The sequence below is a fragment of the Corvus kubaryi genome, unplaced genomic scaffold, assembly GCF_017639235.1.
Source record: "Corvus kubaryi isolate FWS band 111438036 unplaced genomic scaffold, C.kubaryi_AGA036_p1.0 137, whole genome shotgun sequence".
In the NCBI taxonomy this organism is placed as follows: Eukaryota; Metazoa; Chordata; class Aves; order Passeriformes; family Corvidae; genus Corvus; species Corvus kubaryi.
The window spans coordinates 22,237,821-22,248,260 of NW_024580671.1; the positions used below are offsets into that span (position 1 = coordinate 22,237,821).

The 10,440-nt window shown below is 38.1% G+C and overlaps 1 protein-coding gene across 5 annotated transcripts in view; it reads right to left on the reverse strand.

Moving 5' to 3' along the window:
• Positions 1–10,181, reverse strand: part of POT1 (protection of telomeres 1) — a 57,704-nt gene extending 47,523 nt beyond the window's left edge. For 3 of the 5 annotated variants that reach the window (XR_006014433.1, XM_042018186.1, XM_042018189.1), the window contains exons 1-4: positions 9,704–10,181; positions 9,059–9,067; positions 5,185–5,318; positions 964–1,036 (exon numbers count right to left, since the gene is read on the reverse strand). Coding sequence is in view for 4 of the 5 variants with exons in the window: in XM_042018186.1 (XP_041874120.1) it covers positions 964–1,036; positions 5,185–5,307 (196 nt within the window). In the remaining variant the exon portion in view is untranslated. Of the gene's footprint in view, positions 1–963; positions 1,037–5,184; positions 5,319–8,981; positions 9,068–9,703 lie in introns of all 5 variants that reach the window. The other 2 variants (XM_042018187.1, XM_042018188.1) reach the window with 2 other exon arrangements.
• Positions 10,182–10,440: the final 259 nt, after the last annotated feature.

The following is a 10,440-nucleotide window of genomic DNA, read 5'->3' on the forward strand; positions in this document are numbered from 1 at the left end:
TTTACTGTTTCAGAAACATCATCAATGATTTAGGCGTGCAAACTTATGTTTCCGTGGAGAATGTGCATAAACTCTCTCCTCTCCTGAGCAGTCACTGACATCAGCAAGGCTCAGGGAGGTTAAGCACCCCTCTGAGAACCCTGAAGCCAGCAGGGAGACTGACTAAGACCCCATCAACTCCATCCACCTCTGCTAACACCAGCCACAAGCAGCGTCACTAGGCAGGACCTGCACATTCCAGGCCTGCTGCTCAGGCACTGGAGTCAGGAGGATCAGAGGGAGCTCGTGATGATTCTCTAGCCACTCTAAGGAATAAGCTGAGAATGAAATGGAAGGAAATGGAAAGTTCCTTGAATCCAACAGACACCCGACAAATTACCTCCTCCACCTTCCTGACTGGAGGGGGTGATAAGCTTAAGACTTAAAAAGAACATATTTTTTTGCATTATTTATTACATGATGAACAACTTAGGCCTTTCAAAGTGCTAGTCTAGCTGTTGATATTCAAATACTTGAGTAGTCAAGTGAAATTTCCTTTTTTTTAAATGCTTAAATTAAAACAGAATGAAACACAAATATTTTGCTGTGAATCAAAATACTGACCCATATTAAATGTCCCCTTACATAGTATATGCTATATATATTATGTGGTAACAATTATGTGTGCAATTTCGTTAGTCCTTCTTATGATAAGCAGTTTGAAAATACACTACTAAAGCTATACATATAACTAATCCATTTCTAGGGCAGTATTTTAGAAAATCATGCAACAAGAAGTCTACTGAAATACAAAGACTGTATTGTTTCCATTAACTTACCTGGCATAAGTTTAAGATAAACTTTTTGTAGAAAATGAACAGTTTTACAGAGTATTTTAAACCTCACATTCTACTGAACACCATACAAAAGCAGGTACTACTGATGTAGTACCATAAATTTAAAATGTATATTTAAATGTAGTACCTTGAAGAACAATCTTGAAAAAGTCTGTTCCATCTCTGAGTTTTGTTAATGGGTAGGAAAGAGTAACTACTCCCTAAAAAGCAAAAAATAAAATAAAATGTTGTGAACTAAGACTCTATGCCTCTAAGTTACTGAAATACTGATAACAGCAGAAACATCTGTAAGCTAAAAAAGGCAGAATTTAAGGAATAAGTGCAAATTGCCATCTAAATTCTTAACAAAAGAACCCCACAAGTCCTATAGACAGCACTAAAAAGCAACACTCTTGAGATATAACCAAGGAAGTATTAAATGTCAATACTACTTAGATGCTACTGACTAGATGATAAGCTTATATTAAACAATACAATAGTAGCTATGGAACTATACATGTAACTTTCATTAGTTACAAAAATAGCATAAAAGACTAGAGTTTTAGCACAAAACCTGAAAGGCATCTAAAGAGGTAGGGAAGCAATTTCTCCAAAAATACTGGCAAAGGATTACAACATAAATATCAGAACAGAATCACAGTCAAGATATAACAGATGCATATTAAGATAAATGATCTTCTGGGGAAAAAAAATACAGCTGTGAGAAGAGCATTACAAAGCTTTGAAACTGTAGTGTCCCAATTATTTGGCAATAATACAAATGCTCTGAAAGACACTATGATTTAACAATTAATTAGAAATACTCTTTTTATTGTGATGCTGAAATTACAATGAAGCAAAAATGAGTGCTGGTGATTACCAGTGATGGTAACATCTCTTTGGAACAAACACATCTAGTTAGAAAGACGTTATCATCAACAGTACCAAAAATGTCAGTCAAGTGTATTCTTTCACAGTATGGCAGGGAAAGCACTGTATCCTTTTCAATGATAAAACCACAAAAATTGGTTCAATAAAGAAAAACAAAATATTGAAAACAGACTCTATATAATGCTTTAAAAAACCTACACAAAGCCCAAAAATAGACTAAGAGGTTTCTTGTAAAAAGTTTCTCTTGTAAAAAGAGAGCAGGGCAATCTGTCTATAAATGCAACATTAAGAGGACAGTCAGGTAAACCAGTGATTTTACAGTACACATATTCAGTGGTAAGCTGGACTTAAATGCTAGCAAATGCTTCTTAAACCATATCAGGATAAAATATGCAGCACTGAACTGTTACTCCAGAGGCCTTTCGGAGTAAAATTTGTGCTACAACACACTAACTGAGAAGTAATCCAAATCAAATTCAACAAGATTTTACTATCTTTTATAAACAAATAATATGACTCCACAAAACCTCAACATTATTTGCAGATGCTGATTTCCAAAATAGTTTGATAATTAGGTCTCCTTACAAAACTCATTAGTCTTCTCTGTGAAAAGTAGGAACTTACCTGTTAAAAACAGAAAGGTTTCTCACTTGTTTTCAAAATTACAACTTTGTTTAAAATTTCACTTTATATATATATATGTATATACAGACATATATACATATATATATATATATATAAAACTGTTCTTGCTGAGATTGTCTTGAACTGTACACTGTACTCACAGGTAAATAAAAGACTACAGAATTTTTCTTGTAATAAAGTCTTTGTAATGAAACAGTCACCTCAGGAACACTCAACATTTACATATATATTTTTTTCTTAGTAAGAAATTTCAATCTGCACCAGCACACTATTTAAAAGTGGAATACATTGATGCGACAGTGATTGCCTTTTGACCATCTTTATTTTTTATCTTTCCTTTTACATCCCAGTATCTTCCAAAGAGTTTTCAAATTCTGGGACCACATTCTTTGCTGTAATGGTTTGGCCCTTCCACTTTCCTTTGTATCCCAAACACCTACACTATAGTTCTCTTCCCCAGCTACCCACTTCCTCATTGCTTTCTCTACATGCCTGGAACTCTTGGGCTCCAAACTTCTAAAGAACCTACCTTAGCAAAACTTGCCCAAATTGACTCTTCCCTCACAAATCCTGCACTGCTTATTGAGTTCAGAAGCAAGCTTTTTCCAAACCCCTCCACATTCCATATGCCACTAAACTCACTCTCAAACCATGTACAATTCTTCCAGTGCATATGTCTCCTTCCTTATAAGGCCTCGCTCCTTCAGTTTGGTTCTGTAGCTGATTTGGCAGCTGATTTTCAGGTTTGGTTCAGATTTGCCACAGCAAAATCCAGAGGATGATGAACCAATGGGAGGAAGCATCATGTCTAGTTAATAGACATGCTGACTGAGGAGGTACAAACATTGGTTGTGCTGTTTTTCCACAAATTTGAAACTTGCAGTTTTCACAGAGATGCCAGGAGGATGAAAATATGCAGAAGAATGAAAGGACTGAGGCACACAAGTCAGACAGAAGCATCCCAAATGTTTTTTGTTGCTTTTCCCAGAACATGTTTCATAAAAATACTCCTCTGCCCTTCTCTCCTGTCAAAGCAGGACCTGGTCCCTATTTTGGCAGGTCTAGAGTGACAGTGTGCCACCACTACGATAACCTAACATCAGTGCATTCTAAGGTTCACTTCAAGCTCAGCCTGCAGAACTGGATTTTCCTACACATTTAACAGTGCATTAGCATCAGCTTTATCAGCTCCCCAGTTGTGCTGTTTTTATGCCAAGCTGTTTTAGTCACCTACTAAACCATGTCAGCACCAGCAGGAAGTTCTCTTAACATAAGGCAGAAGTCTGAGAAGACATTCTATGCACTTTCCCTTTCAGAATCAGCTATAATACTGCATGCTTCAAATCTATGTCTGGTAATAATTGCTCTGCTTTCCTAATGGTAACATTTATTTTGGCAGAAACATTTTCTAATTTATAATCCGTTTTTGTTTTCTTCACCACTTCCTTCTGAACAAGAATCCCTGTTCTTCCATGTCAGGACTGCTTGCAGACAAAGCCCTTCAAAGCTTGAAAGTCCATATATCCTGCAGGTGAATAGGGACAAGAAACTACACCCCGAGGAATAAACCCCATTTGCTAGCAGCAGTGGTTATTGATGTTTCCATTTGTTCCTTTACAAGACCTAAGGGAGGCTGGATCATTCTCAGTCAAATCACCTCCTGCACGGCTCAACTGCTGCCTGCTTCCAAACAGGGCAGTTTTGTCCCTTCGCTCTACAAAAGTGCACCACTCCTGGCATCAGTATGACACCACAATGAACCAGTGCAGAGTGAGAGCAGCAGAAAATTATCCTCTCTCCAGCAATATGGATGGCCTTCTGCCAGTCTCCTTCTCATGAAGGGACTCAATCACAGGGTCACATGAGCACTAGAGTTGGAACTGAGAATATACAGCTGTGGAAGCAAAAATGCATTTTTTTGGATACAGAAAAACATTAGATCAGTTCAGCTCATATTTTTGAAATGTTTGTGCCATTTTTTGAAGGATTTGAGACAACTCAGGTTTTCTACAGAACCAGCTTGCCTTTATTTTTTCCCCCTTGTTTTTTTTCATTAACAGACTGAAAGAAAGCCTGGGTTTATGCTGATTTCCTGACACATAAGCATCAGGGATATCTAAAACAATTCTCAGAGTGCCAGACCAAAAAAGTTAAACAGGATAAAAAAATAACACACTGAAGAATTGACAATGCATTTTACAGAGAACACTTGTTTTAGGCATGAAAAAAGTATTCCTGCATTTCGCTAGTACAGCAGGATTGTACTTCCAATCCAAAATATATTTGGGATTACTGTCAAATATAAGTGCACATTTGGTAATAATAAAAAAACCTAATTGAGTCTTGATACTGGTAGTTGCTATAAGCAACACTTTTCATAAAATTGGATATTGCATTGTTTCATACAAAAGGAGAACACTTTAGAAGTCATTACTCTGAAATCTGATCTTTAACAGGATTGAGGTGCTTATTACAATTTTCTTAAAACAAAATACCACTCAACCTCCCCCAATCCCTACATTTTCAGCACAGCATTTGGCATATTCATGTGTTTTTAAATTGGTCCACAGCTTATAAACTCTGAAAAGAGAAACTCCTATAAACTTTAGTCTGATAACACAAGAGAAATGAGCAGGACTGTGAATCCATGAAGGTAATAGCAACATGCAATGAAGTTCAAAAAGGTCATAATTTTCCACTGCTTAAAGACTTGCAACAGATCAACCCAAAGATACACAGTTGCAGAAAGTCACCACCTGAGCTGGGATACAGAAGTGCCTTGCTAATGTAACAGGAGCTATTTCAAAGCAAGACAGTTTACCGGTCAGTTTACCTGAACGTATTTGTTGGTATGATCACAGCCTTCTTTCAAATGTTGCAAATTCTCCTTCTGCAAATGGCTTGGTAGTGGAGTCTCAGACTGCCCTTTAATGATCTTCATCAATTGAACAGGCATAGCTGCTTTATCTAAACAAAAATCATAAAAAGAGTCCTGCAGCTCTTCATTTTGTTCAAATTAAGAGTTACTACAAGTTGCATCTTAACTCAGAATGGGAATATTGACCTATTTCATAACAAGACAGTTTAATTGTGCGAGACTAACAATTTTCAGAGGGATTGGCCTCATCTCTTAGTACCGTAAGTAGCAAGAAGAAAATAACACTTCCTTGGCAGTAGACAACCATCCAAATTACTTGATTTTTCAAACATTCCAAAACACCATAAATGGCAATAAAATATTACTTTACATACAAATAAATAGAAATACATATAAATGCAAAGGGTAATGTAAACAATGTTAATATCTTAGGTACAGAAATGCAGATAAAAACCACGCAAAGACTTTGAATGACTCCTTCCCCAGCACAAGGTCATGGACAGATAGTCCCCATATTCAGTTTTTTTCCCTATAAGAAAATTTGACTGCAATAAATTAAAACATCTGTCATTTTAACTCAAAATGAACAAAAGATGCTTACATACTGATCAAAACATTTTCATCAAAGAATTAAGTAATGAAATAATAATAAATAAAATAAGATGGGTATCTTAAAATAAGATGGGTAGCTAAGCATGGAAGGCACTGGGAACAAGCTAAGAAATGTATGACTGTGTCACCTATGGTCTGCCCTCACTGTGCTAAAAGTCAATGAAATAAATTATTAGTGATAGTGTTATAATGCTGAGAATAGGGGAGAGGAAGAGCAGTCTATTGTAGCAAAGTTACATGTAAGAGAAATAGAAAAAAGTGATCTAGCAATAAGTAGTTATTGCTGTATTTTCTCATTACATTGATCTCATTTCTTCTGGGGGTATCTTTGTCTTTGGTGTGTAAGTTTAATTCAAGCAGGTACCTACAGAAAAGCCACAACATTATCTGTTTTCAGTAAGTTTTAATAAACTAAACAAAAAATGCTTTCTGTTTTCTGAAAACCCAGATAACAGTACTATAGCCACAGTCCTAATTTCAAACTGCTTTAGCAATTTTACATGATAGTAAAGCAGGAAAGAAAGTATTTCCTATAGTTTTCAATGGACACAAAAACTTGGAATTATACTCAGTAAAAACTACATTTCAGTTACAGTTCAAAAGAGCTTCTTCAGTGCTAAGCAGACTGAATTCCTACAAAATATTCACTTACAATGAAATGGAATTGGGAAACCATTGCAAAATGGAAAGACCACTGGATCCTAAGTTATACACATAGGTCAACACATATAGGTGCAGACAGCAACATTACAGACACTCTTTTAAAAAGTACCTTATTCTTCAGAAAAATCACAGATTCACCTTATTGTTATTCCAGTATCCATAGATATCAGACTTCACTAATAACTCATGACTACTCCTCGTTGTAAGCGACCCTTCTTTCTCCTTCCCCATTTTCCAAGAAACTCCCCAGTGCTGTTACTCTTGTCTATCAGATATAAGCAAGAAGTCACAGCCACTCATAAGGTATCAATGCAATACTTTGGTCTGAGGCCATCTCAGCTGCTACGGTTACACACAGAATGACGGGTTTTGTTTTTTCCTATTTACATGAGGAGGAAGGAGGCAAAAATGAAGCACTATGAACTGACCGCAATCCCCATTCTCTGTCCCTGTACCGCTCAGGGGGAGGAGGTAAAGAAACTGGGAGTGGAGCTGAGCCCAGAAAATGGGAGAGGTGGGGGAAAGATCTTTAGATTTGTTCTTATATGTCATTATCCTACCCTGATTTGATGATTAGTAAGTTAAATTCCTTTGTTTGAGTCTTTTTTGTCCATGTAAACTGTGAGTGATCTCTCTGTCACAACCAGCAAGGTTTTAGTTGTATTTTCTCTGTCCTCCTGAGGGGAATGGTAAGAGCGGCTTTGGTGGGCACCTGGCTTCCAGCCAGGGTCAACTTATGGCAGCACAGAGCTGGGAGGTACAGTACCAGAGAGCTTTCCCTTTCTGCTTGAGATGAAGGACAAGTAAAAGCCTGCTACAAAGGTGCAGATGCTGTTCCATCTCTGTCAACTGCTTTGACTAGTGAGGTATTAGGATTTCTATAAAATGTTACTAAATGAGGCTAAAAACGATGCCTTTATCTGTATGTTTTCAAACACAAACCAGGACAGAATTGTCATTAGCTTAGTAGGATTTCAAGTCTCTAGCGGAAAGTGCAACTAGGAGATTTACACAGCTTTTCAGTTCAAAGTATCTACTTCACACATTATTCTAGCAGACTGAGAAGCTGATCTATTCCACCTAGAAAGAGTGAACTTCAAAGTTAATCAGCAATATTGATCTTCACCCAGCAACAGTATAATGAGCCAGGGAGATATACAACATAAGAGATTAACACCTTTTTTTTATCCTGTTTCTCTCTGTTACACTATGTGAGCCATTATATAGATTTTTCCAGTTTTTTTTTTCTTCCCCATGAAGACATCTTAACAACACAGAGCATTTTTTTATAATTCAAATTTATGTAAACAACATTCTTGTACAAAACAAGTGGGTTTTTTTCCCAAATCTTAAACTTCTGCATGTATAAAACTAAGGTCATGTGTTCTAACTGCCAATTATCTCTGAAGCTCCCAGATTCGTGTTCTCTGCAATGAAAAACCAAAGATATGAATATCCAGCTCTAAGAATTATAAATTTTCAAAAACAAACTAATAGAGCATGGACTTTCAAAATCTACATGAAGATACTGTTAGTGCTGTCCTTGGTCCTTGTCCCAACTCTCCTGAGGAGCAACTGAGTGAAAAAAAAGTAAGTCTGTCAAGTATCTTTGTTGCTCTCAAAAGCCTGACCGACAGGAATCATTCCAGCTTGAGCCTAAGAAGCCTGTAAATGGTGTAAACAGAGCTGTTCATATGTATGGATACTGAAAAAAACCCCGAAACAAAACCAACAGAGACCGCAAGAAAGGCAGACAGAATCATGGGACACTCCTTGAAGAGGAGGGAGACACAACACACACACAGAGCAGAAGAAAGAAGCCTGTGAACTACAAATACCTTTCACCTTCCAGTAATTAAAGTGACAAAAATATGGACAGTGAGCAACCAAAGAGCTTAACAACTTTTAACAAAGAACTACATGAAAGGATGTAGACTGTTTAAAGTAGACTATAAACTGTATATAGGATGTAACCCACAATTTAACACGCCCAAAGAGAATGTGATAGGCATCACTCAAGTGAAGTATAATACTGAGGATGGCTATGGTCTTAACTCTTATGTGCTGCTCTGCCCTATCCTTGACATTCTGCCTACTAATTTTATAGACCTTAAATTTCTGACAGTGGAACAATCTACTTCAACACTATTCCTCTGTAGTCTCCCCTAGAACACAACTTTTCTTCAAGAACTATTGAGGTATTAGCTTTGGAGCAGAAAAGCAAAAAAACTGACAAGAAGTGAGAGGCAAACTGGAAAATTCAGTCCTTTCTCTACAACCAATAAATACTTCAGTCATACACAAAAATTACATGAAGAGGATAATGTTGTTTTGAGAAAAGGATGCTGTAGCAGTCAAAGCCATGAAGAATCAGATTCCTTATCTATCAAAGCAACTGCTACTTGCAGAGAGAGAAAACTCATTCTCCAAATCAGAGAATAAAACACGTCTGTGTAGACTTCTGGAGGAAACCTCACCAAAGTTTCATGAAGAATGAAGGAATAGTCAAGAGCATCAGCATCTTATTGATGCGGTCAGTCACTGCGGTACATACCTGAAGCCCCTGTAAACACAAATACCAGTCAGTGCAATACTCGGGCTAATTGTGCAAAAATTAAAACAATTATGAAATAGGTAATGCTTCATTATAAAAGAACACACATATGTAGACACAGCCATACACTCCTACAATATTTTATGCAAAATTTTATCATAAAAATGAACATTTTTGGCTTAAGCAGAATAGGCAGTACAGAACTACCACAAACCCAATCTGCCGTGACAAGAGAAAGCTTTTGTCATACAGAAGTCTTAACGAAATCACAAGGATCACTAGTGAGCAAAGCGTGTAGTTTGTCTAGTATTTTTGCAAAAGTCTGATTTTGTAATCTATTATTTCCTTGAGAATTCTCACAAGGTGAAAACATCATGCCCGGTTAACAAAAGGAGAAATCAAGCCAGTAGCATGACACATTCCCTTAGCTGCAAGGCTTCAGCATGCTCTTGCTTCAGATCTTTAGGCACTTATCTTTTTTGGGAAGTATGTCCTAGGCTATTCTTATTCTTGATCACATAGGCGGTACTTAGTTTCATTAGACTACAACTAGGTTTCTTCAAACAAACAAACAAAATTTCCTTTATTTCAGATTAAAATTTACTCATCTGACATTGTGCAAAAGAGACCACAATCCAACATTACCTGAGGAAAAGGGATTCTTACACAGCCATCACTATCTCAACAATACTTCAGCGCTAGAAAGCAGCAATCCACTGCAAAGCAAAGGCCTCAGGAGGACAGAGCTACACTGCAGATCCCACACTTCACACGGTACGAACTAACCACTTCAGAAAGTCAGTCCACCAGTTGCAAAAAACCGAGATCTTTAAAACAAGACCTTAGATGCATCAGCGCAGGCGTATTAACAACAAAACTCCCCCTTCGGTTTACTCAGTGCCCGGAAAAAAACTTCCAAACCCGTGGGGCACTGTGCGGGGACTCAGTTCCCAGAGCAGAGCCCGTGTGCAGGGCAGCTGCGGGAAGGAGGGGAAGTCTCACAGCGGGAAACACAGCCGGGCCCGCAGACCCGCCGGTTCCCGTGTCTCGCCGGTCCCTGTTTGTCCCGGTCCCTATCCCTGGCCCGCCTCGCCGGCCGCCTGCGCCACTTCCGCCCGCCCGCGCGCCGGCCGCGCACTGCGCATGCTCGGGCGGCGCGCGCACGCGCACCGGCGGCGTCGGGCACCCCGTCCTACAGGGCCGGGGCCGGGGCCTGACGTGAACGCACTGATGCTTTTCTCTGTTCTGTTCTGGTTCTTTTTTTTTTTCATGTCTGTAAAAGATCTGTTTAGCTATTAAAATTACGGTGAAGTGAAATCTGGAAGTCCTACACATTATAGGTGAATTAAATTAAAATCATTTGGAAACATCAATTGCACTCC